The sequence below is a fragment of the Diadema antillarum genome, unplaced genomic scaffold (genome assembly GCF_040938485.1).
Source record: "Diadema antillarum isolate AM-2024a unplaced genomic scaffold, OU_Dant_1.0 seq00000082_RagTag, whole genome shotgun sequence".
Classification (NCBI taxonomy): Eukaryota; Metazoa; Echinodermata; class Echinoidea; order Diadematoida; family Diadematidae; genus Diadema; species Diadema antillarum.
Window position 1 is genome coordinate 1,292,159 of NW_027271175.1, and position 22,865 is coordinate 1,315,023.

At 38.5% G+C, this 22,865-nt stretch overlaps 1 protein-coding gene across 1 annotated transcript; it reads left to right on the top strand.

Moving 5' to 3' along the window:
* Positions 1-229: 229 nt before the first annotated feature.
* LOC139726242 (uncharacterized) lies at positions 230-22,111 on the top strand. Its single transcript, XM_071637308.1, has 4 exons — positions 230-328; positions 12,429-12,843; positions 20,788-20,946; positions 21,723-22,111. Exons 2-4 carry the CDS (start codon positions 12,504-12,506, stop codon positions 21,788-21,790), a joined length of 567 nt encoding a protein of 188 aa, XP_071493409.1. The 5' UTR covers positions 230-328; positions 12,429-12,503; the 3' UTR covers positions 21,791-22,111.
* Positions 22,112-22,865: the final 754 nt, after the last annotated feature.

A 22,865-nucleotide genomic window follows, 5' to 3' on the forward strand; every position in this document is an offset into this window, starting at 1 on the left:
ACCATGAGTATCACACGACATTATCGTTGCTTAATATCGGATGATTATTCCATGTGTTCATTGCAGCATGCAGCGAACTGTTGATGTATACATTGTATGTGATATGGGGTTGCGTTCAGCGGATTGCTACCGTACACTCGGCGTACCATACACGCGTTATTCTCATACGTTTTTGGTCTGCGAGCATCGAGCCTAGTCTAGCTAGCGCTTACACTGAGAGCACGAGCTGTGGAATCGTATTGTCGTAGCATCAGAACCTTTCTGGTTATTTAGGGATTACAAACGGCGGAAAGCGTCAACGGAGAAGAGGGCAAGCCACTTCAAACTGGTAAGGATGTGACACATTCTTTGTCTCTTTTGTCCATTGTCAGAAATAATTTAACCCCTGCCTATGCAAAGAAAATTGCTTATGATTTCCCTACTGGAACAATAATGAATGGGCCGATGCTACACAATATTGTAACTTCATTCATCACCACGGTCTTTGTAAATCCACGTACGGGGCAACTGAGGGGTGATCCTACGTTGGGGATTGGAAAGCACCTTCAGGCTTCACTGACTGGCAGCGCGCTGCAGCAGTGCAGGTCTGAATTAGGAATGACTAGAGAGTCTAGCAGTATTACTTCATATTAAATAAAAATTATGTTTTTTATTACACACCACGCACATGCAAAGCATGATTTAAATATATGATTTTCTCAGTCTGTTTGTAGCACAAATTCATTATCAAGACAAGTGAAGTGTATACCTAACTACACGCAGCCGTCGCTTCGCGACAGCGGCTGCACGTCAACCCTCTAACATTAGTAGCCTAGATGTTATTTTCAGCGGTGGGTGTACGTTTCCTTCATGAATATCTTTTTTAATTGTAGAAAACTAAGATATAAGGAATCCCCATAATCTATGATATTCATTCAATAATCGGTATGCGATTTTTTTTTTAACTACGTCAAAAACTCACCGAAATCCTTGACTAAAATCAGGTCTGTAACTAAGCGTCCGTATTGCTCACTCCTCATCTTCTGCGTGTTATTTGAATGGCAGTCATTCTCGTATACTACAACGTAGCGAGTCGGCAATAAAATATTCAGGAGCTAGTCGGCAATATTAATGAGCTAGTCGGAGAGCGGAAGTGACACATGCAAATGTCAAACCATTGCCGGAGCAGCACGCGTGGATACGAGTGCTTCGCGTAACACACAAAACGCAAGGGCGCACGGGCGTACGTAAAACGCTACCACTTCCGGTTGCGCATGCGTGGTAGTTCATTGATTTTGTGAAGCTCTCGAAGAAAAAGATGCCACCGCACAATCTACTCTGCAAAATTCAACAATATGGAAAGGTCTGGATACCAATGAAACACCAAATTCAACTCCACCATCAGCAGAATACGATGTAGATGAGTAGTAAAAATTATCTTTATGTTAGATCAAACAAAATAAAAGACATTTTATGTGATTTTGCCGTCAATAGCGACGGTCGTTTACAACGTTTAAACACTAGTATGGATACAGTATGTCAGACTGCTGTGCTTCGCACAGCGGTCTGGTCAGGCTAGTGTATACCTAATTTACTGCACGCATACGCCTATTGAATCGGGCTAATTTGTAGACTCTGCATTCATTTCCCTATTGCAAAATTAAATTTTGCAATACAGGGAAATGGATGCAGAGTCTACAAATTAGCCCGATTCAAAACAAGTCATGCTGTCAATTATTTAGATCCCTTATGTGGGCAAAGTAGAGCACATCGAGTTTGAAAATGTGAATGTAAATTATATTGTTGAAATATCGCACCTCTTTTTTGTTCCTCTGGTTTATGGGCATTATCGCGAAATAGGTCCCCACTCCTTTCACCGCCATTCATTTCGTCATAGCCGTGATAGCCGGGGACTTCTTTCAACCTCCATAGACTTTACACATAGTGGAGATGCACACGCAGAAGGAGAGGGGACCGATATAACAATTTGTCGGTTTATGCTGTATAGTTTTTTTTTTATGCCTCCGCCACGAAGTGGTGCCGGAGGCATTATGTTTTCGGGTTGTCCGTCCTTCCGTCCGTCCGTCCATCCTTCCGTCCGTCCTTCCGTCCGTCCTTCCGTCCGTCCATAATGAATTTTGTGTACAGGGTAACTATAAAAACCTTTTGAGGTATCCTAATGAAACTTGGCTTGTATGTGTATTAGGGGGTGAAGTTGTGCCTATCAACTTTAAGGTGCACATGCTCGAGGTCAAAGGTCAAAAGGTTAAGGTCAAATACATAAGATTTCACTATTTCCACCATATCTATGCAATGCCTGAAGATATTTTCTTGAAACTGAGTGTATACATATATTACCCAATTAAGATTCTCTGGTGAAAGTTTGGGTCATGAGGTCAAAGGTCAAAAGGTCAAGTAAAAATATGAAAACTTTACCTTTTTTTGTCTGTACTGTGGAAATTTTTCAAGGTATCTTCATGGAACATAACATATATACATGTACTGACTGGCAGTGATTATCTAGAGAATTCAGGGTTTATGGGGTCAAAGGTCAGGGGTTAAAGGTCTAGGGCAACACCTCAAAATTTTACTATTTCCCTCATGTTTATGCAATGCCAGCAGGATTATTATTATTTTTTTTTTTTACACTTGGTGTATGCATGTATAACCTAAAAGAGATTCTCTGGAAAGTTTTTTTTTTTCTTTTGTTTTTGCCTCAAAGGTCAAAGGGTCAAAGATCAAGTGAAAGTGCTGGACTAATTTTTTCCTCCATATCTCGGAAGTGGCTTAAGTTATCTTGAAACGTACTACATATTTATGCATCTTCTGCCTGACAGTGATTATCTTATGAATTTTAGGGTCAAAGGCCAGATGAAAATGGTAACAATTTTCTATTCAATACAGAAAATTGCACTTTTTCTCCATACCTTGAAAATTACTCAATGCATGAATGTATGAATGGGTCAAAGTCAAGTTAAAATCCTTAAATCCCAAATACATGCTCTCCTATTCATCCAATTAAACCTAGGTCAAGGAAGGTGAACATTCAACACCTTTGTGACAAACTTGTCATTGTAATATTTTGCCAATTTTGTGAAAATGTAATCACACATTGTCCACATGTACCATCTAGACCTCTTAGGAGAATCATGCATTATGGCGGAGGCATACCAGTCGCCATAGCGACATTTCTAGTTATTTTTTTACAATCTGTACTTTAAATCAACTGAAAATTTTCCAACTTTGATGTTGCATCAAATATTCTTATTTGTGACCCATCTTTACAATCAAATCACTGATACAGTATGAGGATTCAACCCTGAACAACCACTTAGAAGGACCAGGAGTTGAAAACCTCTTCAGATTAAGCTCCCTACTTCCAGAACTGATCTCCATCTACATTCATTCTTCCCAAGAACCGCTAGATACTGGAATGCTTTACCACAAGAAATGAAATATTGCTGATCCAAATTTATTCAAAGATACATTATTAAAACACTTTGAGTAATGTCCCTCCCACCATGACCTATGAACCAAAGTTGAGTGTTGCTCTACCAGGGCTGATCAACGTATACCATCAAGATCAAGATCAAGATTCAACATATAATCAAGTATGTATCAATAGCTCGAGAAAACCTAGTAATGTAGTATACATGTAATATCAAGTGTAGGGTTTGTGCAAGCCTGAAAAGTTCTTGATATTTACCATATCTGTACTTCTCCAAAGTCGGACGATCCTAACCCCTAATGGTACGTTATTTTGTAAGCTCCTCCTCCGAACGAAATTTGTGTCTGCAATGCCAGACTGCCATGCTATAAGTATCCATAAACGTGTGGGACAATGTTGCCACTGAGACCCATGTGTGTACAACGCATCATACACAAACATTGTGACCACGAGCTGCGGTGATTGGAGGAGAGAGGCCAGAAGATGTGTGGTTCTTTTGGCCTCTCATCATGCGCATGCGCACTGTGAGTGTGCTTCCAGTCGGGAGCTCGCGTGGCTCGGACAGCCATTTTGGGTCATGTGATTTTGAGCCGCAGTGTGTGTTCGCTGACCCATTGAGCCAGCGCTATTGTCGCGACATTTGATACAGAATGGGGGGGGGGGGGGGGGGCAGCGTGTTGCGTTTTTCTCCGTGCCGCACAAACCACTCGCCATGATTGTAAGGCTTTAAATATTGAATTTAAATGTTCTGGAAATTTGGTTGAATTAGGAAGTAAATTCCCTTCAAATTTTGAAACTCGTGTGAGATATTTTGCAAGCATGATTGAAGATATGCAAGTTTTTGGGAGTTTTATGAAAATTCAGAATTTGTTCTGTTTTGAAATATTCATGTGTTTCTATATTTTTATGTGAGATATTTTGTAAGCATGATTGAAGATATGCAAGCTTTTGGGAGTTTTTTGAAAACTCAGAATTTGTTCTGTTTTGAAATATTCATGGTTTCTACATTTCTATGTGACTCATCTTTCCTTTTCTCTGTTTTCTGGGGGGAAAAGGCAGCTTGGAGAAATAAAATTAAAAAAAATAGAAGGAAACAGAAACATTTCTTGGTTCAAAGCTTCCATGGTTTAAAATCAACTGTTATTTGTTGTGTATGCGATGTCTTTGTTTGAAAAAAATAAAACCTTCAATGACTAGTTATATTGCTCTGATGTGTGTAATATTCAAAAAGTGCACAATAAACTCTTGCCTGACATCTGTCGGTATGTACAGTAGGCCTACATGTACGATTGTACATACCATTTTGCAGGCCTTATACCACATACATATTACATTACAATGTATAATCTACGCATTCCATTACTTCTCAAGAAAAAAAGGTTGCTCCTGATGGCCAGAATGGTCTCCAAATGACTTGGTAAATACTAGTAACATAAAAACTAGATTCCAAGTACAATGTCTCAATTTTTGTATTCACTGTATGTAGGCCTACTCTAATATTGAAAATTATTCTGGTGAATTGACAGGCTTGTTGATGCAAATGGTATCCAGGTGTATGAAGGAAATCATGATGTACATGTACCTTGTATACATAAACCGACCACAAATTGTGCATATCATTGTTCATGAGTACAGTGTATACTGTCCTTTCAGTACAACACTGTTCAGTAAGATTGTGATCATTCACTGTACAGTGTGTCAATATGCTGGTGCTGTCATGGTGCATTACACTTGGCAATCAATGTGTAGGGAAATCAAAATGAAATGCTGCCCTCTATTACTGGAATAATACACTGTACATGATGTAGGTATTACAAATGCTGCATTTAAAGACTGTGTTATTTGGAAATTTATCTCATGATTATGGGGGGGGGGGGGAGATCGAGAGGGAGAAAGAGAGGAAGAGAGAATCAGAAAATGAAGAGAAACAAAAAGGAGAAGAAGACATTCTTTAAAGTGCTTGCCGAAAAAGCAGGTATTAGGATACACAGCCCAGTCGCAGTATTCGCACGGTGCCTGGTCGGGCTGGTATAAGGATGATTTTGGTGCAAGTTTTTGGCTACTAGTAATACTACCCATAGTAAGTCTTGATTTCATTCATGATGGTTCATGATGGCATGTATACAAAAATGTATTCTCTTAGACTGCAGCTACTCTGTTTGCTTCAGATAATTGTAAGAAAAGAGCAGAGGCACAATGTACAGTAAGTGCATGATATTTATCAGTAAGTGCATGATATTTAAACAATGACAAGCAATACAGTGAAAAACAAGAACCAGAACATACAATTGCAGTAAAGCAAATTACAAATAGAAATATTAAAGAAAGTGTATAACTAAGGAAGAGGAAAAAGCAGAAGAAAGGGAAGTATTGATACTTTTTATGTCATCATGCATGCTGTATTCAATTTCTATGCAAGGTCTTACATTCAATATTATTGGAAAGAAAGGATAAAAATTATGTGTCTTCTATGCTTGCAGGTCCCCCCCCCCCCCCCCAGCAGCCCCTGAGTGCAATCATAGCATCTAGTACTCTTGTGCATACAATGTAGTGTTAGTTCTTTCAGACCAGCTGTCAGATTTGATCATGTACTCGTACAGTCTTGTAGAAAGGGGCCGTACAAACTCTCATTGTGCATTGCACCAGTGTCTAGTTGGAACAGCTTTAATCAAAACACAAAAAGCAACAGTCAGTCAGCAGTCAAGGAAAGTAATGTGATTTATAGTGAGAGCATCAACCCAAGTGTCATCTAAGCAAATGTGACTGTGCTTTTTTAATGAATGGGTTAGAAACTGATTGAGGTGCATGTTGTACAGTCTTGTGTTATTCTCCACTCAGCAGAACAATGGCATGGGTAGCAGATGGATGCTGTTGTGTGTTTGAAAGATACGGAGTGTGTGCAGTGAGCTCCCTCTTCACTGTGGTACAAATTGTACATAATAAATGTACAATTTGTATGTTAGTGACAGGTGCAATTTTAGGGACCGTAGGTTTTTGATATCAGTACCATACTCTACACATGTGCTCAGGGAGGTTGTTGGCTTGTCATACATACTGTACATGTCACAATGAATATATAGAGTATACATTGTATACATAACCAGACTAAGTACATTGAACATTGTATATCGGTCAATACTACTTAGTATCTTCATGATTATTAATAATTAGGTATTGTACATCTCAGGGATATTAGGGGATGTAAAAAATGGCACCTCTAGGCCTCTATGTCTGTTTCATACAGTATACAATTGTATGTTTCAAGTAAACAACAAAGTGTAAAAACGTCGGTCATACAGCAATTAACTAAAATGCTTGAAGGTTATTGGCTGTTGCATGTCTATCACCATTGGGGACAGTAGCTACAACAAGGTTTATTACATGTACAAGTGTAGGTACAACATACATTGTACATGTACTAGGTGCTTGGAAGGATCGCCTAGCTGGGAATGTGTTCATTGATGTTTTTTGTTTTTGTTTTTGTTTTTGTTTTTGTTTTTTCTACTTGCAATTGTTGGTATAGTTGTACAAATTAATTTATGTACATGTGTAAATTATAAGTATAATGAAACAGCATCCTTAAATTGAATGCATTATGCATTTCATGGTGTTATTGACTTACATTGAATTAGTGTTTGTTTGTTTGTTTCTATTGTTTCATATTCCATTTTTTAACAAATAAATCAAACATGACATGAAATTGAATGAGTGAATTGTCAAATACAACAAATAAGAGAATTAAAGTGATGTGAAATATGAGGAATCTACATATACATGTATGTACATGTAGAAAGCATTGCTTGACGATTCCCAGATGCTGATTTTAGATAAATTCGTACATGAAATTTACAATTGAAAGAAATGACAAATTATAAAGTCGGGAAATGCAAATGTTGAAGATTATAAGAAAATAAAAATTATATTTGTAATGGTCAGTATTTTACCACATTCCATACAAATGCTCAATGCACTAATATTGCACTAATTTGTAAAGAGGCTGATACTATACATAAATCATGTATTGATATTCAATAAAGCACAAAATGATTACAAATTGAAGCAATAAAGAATTGGATTGAAAGACCCAGGTCCAGGGCTTACACATGAATTTTACCGATGGCAGCTAGGAATTGAAAGTTTTACAGAACATATTGTACATGACAGACACAATGACTACAATCAGTATTCAATTATGTTTGAAAGTAGTAAAACTCAAATGTAACTACACCAACAAAATATAAAGGATTAATAAATCTAATAATTATTGCAATATTGTAACCAACAATTTTTTACTGACAAAACCTTAAACATCAATTATTAAGCAAGTAGTGGCTTTTCAAAGTTTCACATATTGTATGGTACAGAGACAAATGGTTGCATCAAATTGGTGATGGTGCCAATACATGTACAGTACATGAACAGTGTCCCTCATAGCACTCGCCTACAAATAGCTGTAGAAATTTTGCATATTATGTATCAGAAATATTGTAATAATTATGTTGTAGAGATCAGTCCAGTTTCTACAACCCATACCAGGTACCCCATTTAAATTCATCAGTACCAGGTTGGGAAACACTGCACAATAAATCAGTGCAGAGAATAGAGGATGGTCTTATTGATTTCATTTAATAAAAAATAAATAGATGAATAAATAAAGATTTGCATGCAGGGGGATGACAGATTTATGAGGCAGCGGCATCATCTCATAATTTGCATGGATGGTTGCAGCCAATGTCCTTGTTCTGTGAAGCAAATTATATGTGAAATGTCAAAATGCCATAATATTTTTATGCCTCCGCCACGAAGTGGTGCCGGAGGCATTATGTTTTCGGGTTGTCCGTCCGTCCGTCCGTCCTTCCGTCCGTCCGTCCGTCCGTCCGTCCGTCCGTCCGTCTTTCCGTCCGTCCGTAATGAATTTTGTGGACAAGGTAACTATCAAAAGCTGTTGAGGTATCCTGATGAAACTTGGCATGTATGTGTATTAGGGGGTGAAGTTGTGCCTATCAACTTTTGGGTGCACGTGATCAAGGTCAAAGGTCAAAAGGTCAAGGTCAAATACATAAAATTTCACTATTTCCACCATATCTATGCAATGCCTGAAGATATTTTCTTGAAACTTAGTGTATACATGTATTACCCAATTTAGATTCTCTGGTGAAAGTTTGGGTCATGAGGTCAAAGGTTAAAGGTCAAAAGGTCGAGTAAAAGTATTAAAACTTCTTTTTTTTCTCTGTAAATTGGAAAATTGTTCAAGGTATCTTCATGGAACATAGTATATATACATGTACTGACTGGCAGTGATTATCTAGAGAATGTAGGGTTCATGGGGTCAAAGGTGAGGGGTCAAAGGTCAAGTGCAACACTTCAAAATTTTACTATTTCCCTCATGTTCATGCAATGCCAGCAGGATTAGTATTTTTTTTTTTTACACTTGGTGTATGCATGTGTAACCTAATAGAAATTCTCTGGAGAGTTTTTTTTTTCTTTTTCTTTTTTTATTGCCTCAAAGGTCAAAAGGTCAAAGATCAAGTGAAAGTGCTGAACTAACTTTTTCCTCCATATCTCGGAAGTGGCTCAATTTATCGTGAAACCTACTGCATATCTATGCATGTTCTACCTGAAAGTGATTATCTTATGAATTTTAGGGTCTAAGGCCAGATGAACATGGTAACAATTTACTATTCAGTACAGAAATTGCACTTTTTCTCCATACCGGTACCATGAAAATTACTCAATGCATAAATGTATGAATGGGTCAAAGTCAAGTTAAAGTCCTTAAATCCCCAAAGACATGCTCTCCTATTCATCCAATTAAACCAAGTTCAAGGAAGGTGAACATTCAACACATTTCTGACAAACTTGTCATTTCAATATTTTGCCAGTTTTGTGAAAATGTAATCACACATTGTCCACATGGACTATCTAGACCTATTAGGAGAATCATGCATTATGGCGGAGGCATACCAGTCGCCATAGCGACATTTCTAGTTTTATCTGCATCCAGTTTCTAATGAAACTTGTGCATTCTCTTTGTTTAACTTTATTCAAATGCTTTACATTGTAAGTCAACTGCACACAAAATGAAGCAGTTGGCTTTACTTTCCCGTTTTAAACAAATTAATTAAAGTGGTAGGGAGGAAGCCTTTTAGATGATAGATATTTGCATCTTACCCATAATAAAAACATTGTAAATGGTGCAGAAAGGATACAGACCCCTTGGGTATACATGTATTGTGCAATATTAAATGGGTTAGTCAAATACCGGTTAGTGATTGGCTAAACACAATCACGTGATGGAGGAACATTGGTTATGTTTGCCCATGGGAGAACATTTTTGTAATGTTCTCCCATCGGAAAACATTTTCACGTAACAAATGACAGAAGGACCCGCGCGCACAGTGAATTTGGCTCTGCGCGAGCGATCGAGTGCGTTGTGCTGGTGGTTGACGTTGACATATTTGACGTATTTGACTAACCCATATAATATAACAGATCATGATGACTTTTGTTGTCGGGAACATGTACCAAACGTTCCACCCTCAGGGTTTGAAATGCTATTTCGGGAGGCTATAAGTCCCTCGACTTCGTCTCAGGACTTATAACCTCCCTCAATAGCATTTCAAACCCTTCGGGTGGAACATTCGGTATGTTCCCTCCCCCGCCAGTCATCATCTATAGATATAATGTACACCGGGGTAGAAATACAACTGTACATTTTATGTATTGTACCAGTGTGTATGTGTCTTGGTAGTATCATGTACACTTGTACAGCTGTACTTACAATGTACAAGTTGTCGTATGATTCGGACTTGTACAATATCTAGCAGTACAGAAACAGGACTGATTTCACCATTAAAACAAGTGGCTTAAAAAAAAAATGCATTAAAGGACTTTGTTGTTACAATGTATTCTGTTATCACTTGGAATGCGCACTATTGTGCATCATCTCTAGGTAGATAAAAAAGAACAACATTTGAAGGAAATACAGTATCTTCAAAAATGTGTGAGTGACAAAAGCTTGCGATCTAGAAAATCGGTATGCAGGGGCAGGCCTGTTGACTCAACCAGTCAACAAACTTTTTTAATCGAAGGCATTTCACCAGCATTACAGAAACTACTCTCAGTTGTATTTTCTTGATATTGGATCATGAGAATTCAGTCATTGTTTTTAATGCCATTAGAGAATTAACTGTAACACAATTCAGTTGATCAGTTGATGATGCAGTGTCTATGACAGCTTTGTGTGTGTCAAAATAGATGTTTTGATTGATTATGTACTTTCTTTGTTAATGTTGTCTTGTGCATGCTTGTACCAGATTTCAAATTGTGCCAAAAAGACTTTCTGAATGTCTTTTTTAATGTAAAAACAAACAAACAAACAAACAAATAAACTATTGGAGAAGACAGGCATTTATGCACTTTTGTCCTGTAAAGGTGGACATTTTCACTCATTTTATGCAACCAGAAGCTAGCGCGAAAACAAAAGCATGCGAATATTTTTGCATGCCATATATGTTCCAGTAGTTAATGTCTTGATTGCGCAGAATTAAAAACAAGCAATATTATTTTTACCCGGCCGAGCACAAAAAATTACTCACGCGAAAATATCCACTTTTACAGTACGCTACTCTTGATATGAAGTGTACATGTATACATGTACAATTCGTTCTGTACAATAGAGGGCAATACTTCTGTGCAATCTGCTCTAGATTTCACAAAAACTGAAAAAAATGAATATTCCATCATACCATTTACTATCTGCCCATGTAATGTGCACAGGTTTGGATAGGATTTTTTTTTTTTTCAAATTTATATCTGAAGATTGATGTCTGGCAGAATAGAGAGCCCTTCTCAAACAGGTATCAATCAGGGGGGCGTTTCATGAAGCGTTTTGTCAGATATTTCGTCTGACAAAATGTTAAAAGCTACTGAAATCCTTGCATCTGATTAGCTGAGAGCAAATTTGTCCGACAAGTTGTCGGACAAAAATGCTTCATGAAATGCCCCCCAGTTGCGAAACATGATCTGAATGTGAAAGGAATGTATAGTCTCTTTGTCTCGGATTCATGCATTACCACTCAGGATACACCGTTGTGGCACAGAATTCAGCATGGGAGTGATGTACGATAGAATAAGGGGAGAGAGGGTGTATTGTGACAGCCATTTTAGACCTTTTTTCTTGTTTTCTCCCGGTTGCTTCCATTTGAGATGCTGCCGAGAGCTGCACTTTTGTGTTGTGCTAACAGTCAGAGTGCTCCGGCAATATCAGAGGTGTGAAAGATCATGTTTACAGAACTGTGCAAATTTTGAACCATTCCCAGATATATATATTACCCTTTTTTCTTTTTTTTTTCCCCTCCCCTACTTGCAAAGGAACATTATGCTGTTTGTAAAGGAAATAGCGAAAGGAGACCACCACTTCTGTATTCACAAATGAGGTATGTAGGAGAGAGAAAAGGGCAGGGGGATAAAAAAGGGCATAATGGGTGTATAATATGGACATCCTGAAGTAGAAAAGGTTTTCTTTTGCATTTGAACGGGAAAGGAAGGGAGGGGGGAAAAAAAAACCTGCTTGATAATATTCCTAGGTCTTGATTGACATGCAGAGTGTTACCTGTGACTCACTCAACCACATTTTCAGTGTATCAGAGAGAAGCTTTCCATTCCGTGTGTGTCGGGGAGAGATGCAGGCTGTTCTCAAGTTCTCTCACGTCTAGTCGTATGTGCATCTTTTGCCGGAGACAAAAAGTGGGCCCCCGCTTTCGTGCTGCACGGCGTACAGGGATCTCTGGGACTAATTTTAGCCGAAATTAAGTTGCCGAGTCGACTCCAGAGAGGCCCCGGTCTGTCCGCCCAGGGACCACAACGAGCAGGGATCACCCTAAATAGATAGAAAAAAAAAAGGTTGCACCCCTCTAGAGGCAGCGAAAACAGAGTACGAGAGAGAGAGAGGGAGAGAGATATGTATCATCATTATCCTTTCTCACTCTATCCGCCCCAGGATCAGCTGGAGCTTCTTGACTTACAGCGCCACCACCACCACCATCAGCAGCAGCAGCAGCAACAGCAGCATTTCATGACCGAGCTCGACAAGAAGCCGGTCATCCTCGTCGTGCCCAGCGTCCCCGGCCCGTCCACGCCGTCGTCCACCTACTCGTCCTCACCGAAGATGGCCACGCCCATGAACGCGGCGGCCGCGGGAGGCAGCCGCATGATGACCTCAATGAGCGGCCAGACCATGCACATGGCGGGAGGCGGAGGGGGAGGAGGGGGAGGGGGATCAGCCGGCCTGCCTCCTGGGATGCTGTCCTCCCAGGAGATGCCCACAAACTTGATGGTGAAGCCCCACGCTCCGGCCGGCCAGCAGTCTGTACATGCAGGAGGTAGGACTCTTGTGCATGCACCCGCCAAGAGAGGTATTTATGTCTTGCTTGCTTTGCTTTCACCGCTCTCACTCCTCCTGTCAGTAGAAACTTGTATTGAGGATTAAACTTGAATTGAGGACCGACATTTTTCACTCCTTATACCATGGCCTAGGGGAACACAGTACACTGTACAGTACAATAAGTGTACAAAAGTTGTATTCACCACATTCATGCTGATGTCCACTTTCTGCCCCCAAAACATTGTTAAAAAAAAAAAAATAGTTATGTCGTTAAATTTGTTTTAAGGTATCTTTGCAAAATTGGTCACAAATACTGCCAAAACTTTCTGTTCACCAGCAATTACATTTATGTTGAATTATTGAATCTCTGTTTTATGCAAGGACTTGCAAGTAATTAGATTTTCTTGCGTTCGCATCAAATGCATTTACTTTCAACAAGTTTCTACTGCTCCATCTTGTGATTATTTTATGCACTTGAAATGTGATTCTTTCACTTATTTTGGTTTGTTTTTTATAAGTTTCACTTGAGATTAATCACTCATCTTTGTGTTGCTTATGTTATAACAGTCTTTCTCATTCTCGTACTTGGAACAACTGTAGGTCTTCATCTCACACTTCAACTGTGTATTGTTATTCCATAAAGCTATATATTCACCCATCAACATCTTTCATATCAGACTGTATTGTGTACAGTTCTCATTGCAGCATACACTTTATACTTCATAAATGTATGCCATGCATGGACGAATATGTAAGATACAATTTACTGTCACATGGGCGTACCGGTATCATAGTATAAATTTAAGACTTCCAAAACAGAATGCTTCTTTTACTATTAGCCTACTGAATCCCAAACTACTGATACCATTTTGTTTTTAAACCAGCAAGAGAGCACACATGCATGACTTCTGTAAAAAACAACAACAACAACAACAACACTAAAAAGTACCAGAACATCATAACATAGAGTTCCACCTTTCTTTTTATTGTAACATGGAAGATGTCTTCTCACATTTATGCATGTGTGTGCTTGCTATCATGTGAAAATTCCAATGTTTTGAGCCCAGTATCACTCAAATACCATTATTTCAAAGACAGTATCACTTTCTGATTCTGTGGATATAATATTATGCTCATTTATATGTACAGGTATGGTGTGTTACTGTTGAAACTTCAAGTACATGTATGTACATATATAATTTGTCTATTTCCCCTGCAAAATTACCCTAGGGCAATTCCATGAGATGGGTGTCATGGGGTGAAAAATAAATTGTTATGTTGAAACTTGCCACCTATTTTATTTTGTTTTAAACTACGTCTAGGCATGTGGAACAGTCATTTTTTACACTAATATACCTCCAGAATGACAGATATTACACTTTAAAGTCAAATTACATTTTCATTGAGAATTACATTGAAAATGTACGTGAATGTTTGAGTTGTATCCATAGAATATAAAAGAATGGTAAGTAATTGATTTGTTGATTTTTACGATGTATTGGGTATTAGTTACTAGTTGTCAGTAAGGAAAAAATGATCCGTATTCCCATGAATTGGTATTGCAGTATTATTTATACAGTTTTAGTTATCATATTTTTACAGTGTTCACCGTTTGTCACAACAATGGTAAAGGCCAGACTGTCTCTTCCAATTCTAAATAGTGTATGCTAAAAAAGGAGGGGTGACTGGTACATGTACCAGTATTCTATTTTGAACATTCAAAAAGTTTGAATACATACACCTTTTAGTATTATAATAGGCTCTTGAAGGAAAGGTGTTAGAAATCAAATGGAAGTAATAGGAGCTATCACTTTCTATTTCAATTTTTAACTCCTTTTCTTCTAACGCCTTTCTTTTTCATCACACAAAACTATAGCAAGTACATTACCGTATGTATGCTGTAGATATATTCTCCCATATGAAGGAAGGTAATTTGATATGATTTTCACATCTCTTAGAAGAAGATTACACAAATTGCTTGACCTGAAGTTTTCAAGATTTCCGACCAAATCTTATCCTGAAAAATTTAATGACTCGCATTTACTCTACAGTATAATTTTCATTTGGGGGAAAGGCAAAAAGAAGCATGTTACTCATGGTATTTTCCAGTCGAGTCATGGAGAGTTCATATGATAAAATGTCAAAAGGCAAAGTTTTGAAGAATTTTACTGGAATTCTTATTTGAACTGGGGGAGTACAAATGTACTTTGTACAAAGACTGATGGTTTAATTCTGCCCAGTGCCTCATCATTTCAATGTATTTTACCAGTGGTGATTTATCTGCACTATATTAAGATTATCACTAAGTAGTGATTGGAATATGGCATTATAACTCAGGTTGGGAAGAAAGGAGATTGAAAATGTCTCCAAATGATTGTTAAGGACTCTCAGGGAAAATGTTTAATACTAATGTAGCATTTCTGTACAGTAATTCTAGTGAGGAACGAGTTTGTACTGCATTACATTGCAGCTGTAAAAGCTGATTATCGGCAGTTAAAACTAGTTGTAAATGTTTCCAAGGCATGCACATTTAGCTCAAGTTCACATTTCAAAAAAAAAAACTACTCTCAAATTCTTTTGAAACGCAATAAATAAACGCTCCCAAGTAGACACTCAAAATGGACTCAAGCAGCTATACATTCACTGTGTTGGTCATTGATTGTTATCAGTAATTTCTGTTTGACACCATTATATCATTATCATTTTTTTTAAAGTCTGCAAAATTCCCAAAAACATTTTCACCTTTGTACAATGCATTGAAAATCCACACATTCACATAGCCTTTTGCTCCCATCTGATTTTTATCATTTCTTTCTTTCTTTCGTTTCCATTGGTACAATGTACTGTAGCATTTGGCACATAACACCGTGCATGAAGTACGCTCGATGCGATTTGCATTCTAACAGCGTCACTCAGTGTGTTCATATCACTTATCTCTGCATGTGAGCATCTTGAAAGCCATTTTGCTCCGCTCCGCATTGAATTTGAAGAGTATTGACAAAGGGTGGTATTCTCCCATCCTGATGCATACATCAACTGTACACAGTGAAGATGCACCTGCTCGTTGAAGTGGGCCGAGCTCCTTTTCGTTGCTCTCAAGCAGTTTCATGTAAAGCAATATTAACATTGTAGTTTATGACTAGTAATTCAGCTAATTTGTCTCATTACTCTGCAGTTCTGTTGTTTAATTCGGTTATCTTGTATGTATAGTCTGTTATATTTTTTTTTTGATTGAATTACATTCAACTTTATTGTACAGCTTGCATGCTAGAGATACAATTTGTACATGGCTCAGAATTACTGTGTGAAGCATACACATTTTAAGTGAGATTTTTCATAACCCATCTTATTCTTTCATATGAAACTCTATCCTCTCAACCTGAAGGCAAATCAGCCTTGTAGCTGTTTAGAGGTTGCAATTATACACTCTGCAATGTATTGTGAGATTCTAAATTTAGGGTGACAATTTAGGGTGCTTCAACAAAGAAATTATGTTTATTAATGAATTCACTTTAAATGTCAAGATGTTAAATCATTTATGCCATTACTCTGTGTAGTTAAGGACCTAAACACAAACATACCGTAAAGCAGGTAGATTTTTGCAGCATGACATTTTTGCAAATTGGGGCCGACAGCCTTTTTGGGGCATGAAATTTTTACATATTGTCACTGGCATTCAGTGCATTTAGTGAAGACAAAAACTTTGACATGCATTTTATGGAAATTTTGCAAATCTTGGCTCTCGCGAAATTTGAGAAATTGAAATGCACGTGAACAATCCTCCTCTTACAGTATCAGACACAGTATGCTTTGATTATATAGAAGCATGTATTTGATGTATCACTGAACACACACAGCCCATTTTCCAACGAAGACATTCGATTTAAAGAACATTATACAAGACGAGTCAGGTACAGGAAAAAAAAAAAAGTGTGATTCAGAATTGTCTCGCAATGATGAATTTCCTGTTCTCCTGCACACTCCAGACAATGTCGTCAACCTCGTTCTTCAGAATGCAACCTCCCATCGGGTACAAATGGGATTTCCTGTGTCTACGAAACATTCAATGTTCTCACAGACAAATGCCTTAGTCATGAGGTGGTGCATCAGTGATGCTGTGATACTGACACAGCGTTGGAAGTGTATACAATTTTATTTTGTTATTGTTAATTTGGATGGATTTATTGATTGAACTCCATACGCCAATGTGAATCACGCTTTCATTCTTGCGTAGACAAGAGAATTTCCGTTGGCATGACACTTGACTTCCTTTGTGTGTTTGGTTGCCATGTAAACGTACAGCTTGCCGTCATCGCGGGCGTTGGCAAGAGTGAGGTGCAGTCAGTGAAAGGATTTTAGCAAGTCTAGGAATTCATGTTAATTTATTCATAAGATGTTATGTGCCAACACATGGAAATTTTTGCTATCACTACTCAGAAAGAAACACAATTCAACAAATACAAGAACATTGATGTAATGGCATTTTGTGCACAAGCAAGATTGTTCAGTGGTGCCTTTCGATAGAGCGTCTGTAGTTTGAAAAAGATCAAAGTTGAAAATGAAAAGACTGCCTGGAAATGATGCATGTGTTCACATTTTTCAGCATGTCTTCACATCTGTTTGGTGAGACGCTGCATTTAGTATCAAAAGCATGTGTCAAGAGGAGTACATGTACATAGTACTTCAGAAGCAGACACTAGTGGAGCTTGCTTGAATTCACAGATGCGGCCTTGGCAATATACCGTATGTCCCCCCAAAAAAATTACAGTGGGACCCTCCGCAATGATAACTTTAGAACTAGTGAATCAATCCAAATACAATTTCAGGGTATGAAACTATAACTCATTGCCCACATCCTACAGAAAACCCCATTTGATTTGTTTCAGTGGTCAAAGAGAAATGAGAAGTTTTGTAGAACATGTCAGGAATCCCTTCCCTTCAAGTTCTGTCGATTGTGTTAAACTTGGAAGAATCAGACCCATGACATGCTTTACAATAATCCACATTTCTCTATGACCCCATAACCAAATTGAATGAGGTTTTCTGCAAAATAGAGCTAAGATGTTGTCTTATAAGACCCTGATGTAGCATTTAGACAGTTTAATCATGTTGGGAGTTATCAATGCAAAAAGCCGATTGTAATTTTTTGGGGGGACATACTGTACCATTCATTAGTTTTGATGTCTAATTGAGGTTGCAGCACTCTCTTTGCTGTGAAAAGTTTTATGAGTTGACTGGCACGTCTTATGTGTGATGCAAACTCAAGTCTTCGTGAAGGCTTTTTTTTTTTTGTAAATTGTAAATGGATATTACTGTCTACGCAGTTATACTGTGCAGGGTTTTTTTTTTTCATTATTTAATAGCAAATTTTGCAAGTTGACTGATGATTCGCAAAATTAACAACTTGGCAAAAAGTTATTGCCTCTCATAACACTAAAAGCATTTTATATCGTCTCCAAGTTCGGAACTTGCTCATTTTTCTCTTGAGATTTGGTAATAATTCAATGTGGCACGTACTAGCTCGATTCAACCACTCACAAACAAGTCCCGGGAGTCTTTGAAGGGATACATTGTACTCTTGTAAAATGAGGTGTATACCACGTAGTACAGCGATAGATATTACAGGCTTACACAAAAGATACCACTTGAAAAACTTCCAAAGGTATACTTGATCAGAAGGTTGTTTCTAGAGTTTTAATCCTCTGCCACAAAGTGTTGCCAGGAGCATTATGTTTTTGGTTGTCCATCACTCCGTTCTTGCGTCCATGATCAGTTTCGTAGACAATGTAATGCAAGAACCATTTGAGGTATTCAAGGTTTTGAGCCATAGGGTCAAAGGCCAAAGATCATGTGCAAATGCTAACTTTTCACTTTTTTGTCCATGACACAAGGTATCTGCATCAATTCTCAATACATTTACAGTACCTTGTACAATGTACATGAATTGCCTGACAATGATTCACTCTCGAAGTTTTGGGTCATGGGGTGAAAGGTCATGATAAAATGCTAAAATTGCATTATTAAATCTGAAATTACACCTTTGTTCTCTCTCTCCATACTTTGGGAATGATTCAATGTTAATTAGATTTGGTATATCCAGTGTATGCACAACTAATGATTCTGTAGGGAAAGATTGTGGCCATGTGGTCAATGGTCAAGTCAAACAATTTAGCCATCCAGATGAAACTTGGTTCAAGGAATGTTATTATAGCCACTCAACACGTTATGGGGTTGTGCCATCAAACTTTCAATCAGGCCAAGTTGTACTAGACCCATTAGAAGAACAATGCAATATAGCGAAGGCATGTACACCAGTCGCTGCAGCAACATTTTTTTTTTTTTTTTGGGGGGGGGGGGGGGGTGAGAAAAAAGAAGTTATCAAAGAAGAGATGCTCAGAGTAATTTTACTTCTTTGAAAGTCACAGGTTTTGATTGTTGCTTTAAAAATGTGAAGTATTGTGTAGGCAAGGAACATTTTTTTAATACCCAGGAGGCATGGCTGATGATTTAGATCAAAGGAATGGGCTAGCCTTTCAAAACTTACTGTACAGCCAAATGAACTTTGTGAAAATATTCAACTGGTAACCATTGTGTGGAATTCACATTTGTGTGCTAAGTGAATAGTATGTAATATTAATTTCTTGGATCTTTGATGGACCTCCCAAACATCTCCTGTCGAGTTTTAACTGGAGGTTGCGTAGAGAGTGGACTTTCAGAAAAAAGGATGAGAAGGAAGGGTCCTCAAAAAGAGCATGTTTTGAAAACTTAGGAGGGTCCTTTTGGGAAATAGTAGATACACTGTAGAGCCATTTTGGTTCCATGCTTTTATAGTGCATGCACGAAAGGAAAACTTGTAGACATCAGATGAAGTTTGATATAAATCACAAACTGCTTGGTATTTAATACGTAATTTATTAAAAGCAAAATATGTCAATCTTTTAAATGGTACCAGTATTCAGTAGTGGCAAATAGTCACAGTAAGTTTTTGTACAGTGTATATTTTCATTGAAAGGGATGATTATACATTTCAGTACAATACCCTAAATATCAGAACTTTACAGGAATAAAGAAAATTGATATCTTGAGTACATAGATATCAGTGTTGGCATTTTCGAAAATTAGTTCAAAGCATAATATTGACATAGTGAACAGCAGCCAGAGCTTAGCATTTGATTTGTACCGCAAATTGTATCTGTTGTGAAAGAATGCATTCATAATTCAGTGTGGACTGCACTTCATGTGCCTGATCTCATACATTTATGTACATGTATGCTTGTTTGTGGATCATACATACTGTATGTAGCTCTTCACTGGATGACTCAGAACCGGTGTACACACAATGTGTATGTATCTAAGAACAGGTACAGGTTGAGCTCACTTGAGGTGGGGAATCCACACACTGCTGAGAACTGGTAATGTTCTGGCCTCCTTGAAAGGTATCTAGGTATCTAGAACCAACATGTGGCTAAGAACCATTTACAGTGTATGTATGTTCCAACCCATCATAACAGAAACTAGGCCAGCGTTTAAAAAAAAGAGAAGATAAAACAACATTTTAACATGAGAACAGGCACGTTAGCCCATCTTGGGTTTGGACATATTTGGTGTATTTGGCCCACTTCTGTTTTGATGAGAAATGCTGATTACTAGCCGCAAAGCAATTATTCTGCATACAGTGCTGTGTGCATAGCTATTTGATTGACAGCACTGCACATTGTTCTATTTTCATGCAGTTTTGTTTGTCAGCCGTCCCCCACCCCCCCCCCCTTCCTCAAACTTGATATATTACTGCACATAAATGGTGTGCTCCTATCACCCCTACACTGTGTATTCACATCTCAATATAAAATTTGCAGAATCAGATTTTATTTCAGATGACCGTATAATACAGTACAGTCATAATTATTCTCATGTCTTATCCAGTAAAACTTTGACTAAAGGCACACTGATGTTTTCTTTTGTTTTGTTTGGGAAGGACTGAATGCCGCGGCAGTGATACAGCAACTTCAGCAACAGAGGCCGTCGGCGCCACAGAGCAAATACGCCGAGCTACTGGCGGTCATCGAAGACATGGGCAGGGACATCCGACCGACGTACGCAGGGAGCCGGACGGCCACCGAGAGACTGAGAAGAGGTTTGATACCTCCCTGACCCCTCTACACCTTTCTTGTTTTGTTTTTCCCCTTAAATGTGATCCATATGTGGAGTGGAAAATTTAGTTGAAATTCTCGTGAGTCCTTCCATAAAGTCTTGTTCCTGACTTTCTGATTGTCAATAGAAAGTTAGTGAGTGTCAGGTTTAAACGAGCAAGTGTTCATAAACTTTGCGGCAGAGCACAGAAGCAATATCATGTGAATATAAACAGGAAGATTTGCATGCTGTGTGAAAACATTTACTTCTTGGTCCTAGGACAGACTTGGCAGCAAATTTGATTCTTATTTCCTCTCTCCAATGACAGTCCTCTTTGAGATGGTATAAATGTGTATGATTTGAGCATTAGATTTCACTGGTGCGTCAATGTAAAAGATTTAAAATAATGCATCAATACATGTATGTTTGTGTTAGGAGTTTGCCGTTTTACAGCCAGACTATGCAATCATATACTTTAGCCATGTCCCCTGCACACTTCTGAAGGAGACCCCCCCCCCCCCCCCACAATACCGAAAAAAAAAAAATCAAAAAAAAATCAACAACCCATAACAAAATAAATCCAGGAAAGAAGACTAGCTTTTCATATTATGGCTGCTCTGCTGCACAAGCCAGTAACTAAAAGAAAAAAGACAAGAAATTTGGCATAGCATTATTGTGTTGTTGATCAATCCTATGTTAATGACTGATCGTGAACACCGAATGATGACATAATATGTGTATTTTTCCATGTTTCTCCTCCCTATTCTCTTTTGATGGAAGGGATCACACACGCCAAGGCCTTGGTGCGAGAGTGCCTGGCGGAGACGGAGCGCAGTGCCAGAACATGATTAATCCTCCCCGGGAGACGTCCCATTCCCCCCAGCTCACATCTCAGCCCATGAAGCATCTTGGAGAGAGCTGAAGAAGAGTGTCCTAATAATCAAAAGGAGGGACGGGATGTGTGTGCATTTTGTGCGAAGGACAGAAGATTGACTGAGGTTTCTACCCCTTCCCCCCAACCTCTTCTTCTTTTGCTCCTCCAGTGAACAACTGCTTGTTCTTCTCTCTCTATCTCTCATTTTTCCCCTCACTGTGGGAGTACAAGACAGTAAGAACTCACTGATCTCAGCATGTTTTCACGTCTTCGCAAAGATTACTGCCAGCAAAACAGCCAGCGCAACCTGATATTTTTTCAAACTATCGCCATGCTTAAAGTCTCTAAACATCATGGAAAGGCTGACAGATGTTATTTTGGTATAATTTGAAGCCAGTACTGCTCTTGTGAGCATTATGGCATATCCAGTCATTTTGTGTGGCATGAAATTGAAGAGAAGTAATTCTCCTTGTGGTCCAGTGGAGTTGAAATAATAGAGGCATATTCCACATGTGCTTTGGCTTAATGCTGTGTTCTATGAAAATAACCCTCGTTGTTCAAAGAATTTTAGGCAAGTGAAAACAAAGATTTTTCTGCGATTTTTATTCTTTTTGATCTGGGCTCTTTTTTTTTGGGGAGGGGGGGGGGGGGGGGGAGGGGGTATCAAATATATGTGAGTGTTATTAAATGAAAGACCAAAGTGGTATCAGGTATTCAGTTCATGACATGGCCCGTTGTTGCACGCAACATCATTTGCTCTAATGTCCACTGCATGACATGAGCAGAATGTTGGACACGAAAGTTGTTTGCATTGACCCTCTGCCAAAGAAGAGGACAGGGGGGAGCCGATCTCGGCTAAGTAGATGCGGCAGGTCGTGGAACATGAAATGGCAGGTGACGACGCCCCGTGCCAAAGCCTTGATTGTGTTGACACCAGCAGATGCAGGCAGCACGCATCTCAGTTAGGGGTGAAACAAGTAGAGCATGATTCCAGGTAGGATTGAGGGATTTTCAGGTTAACATGTTCATTGAATGGGGTTGGGAGGGGG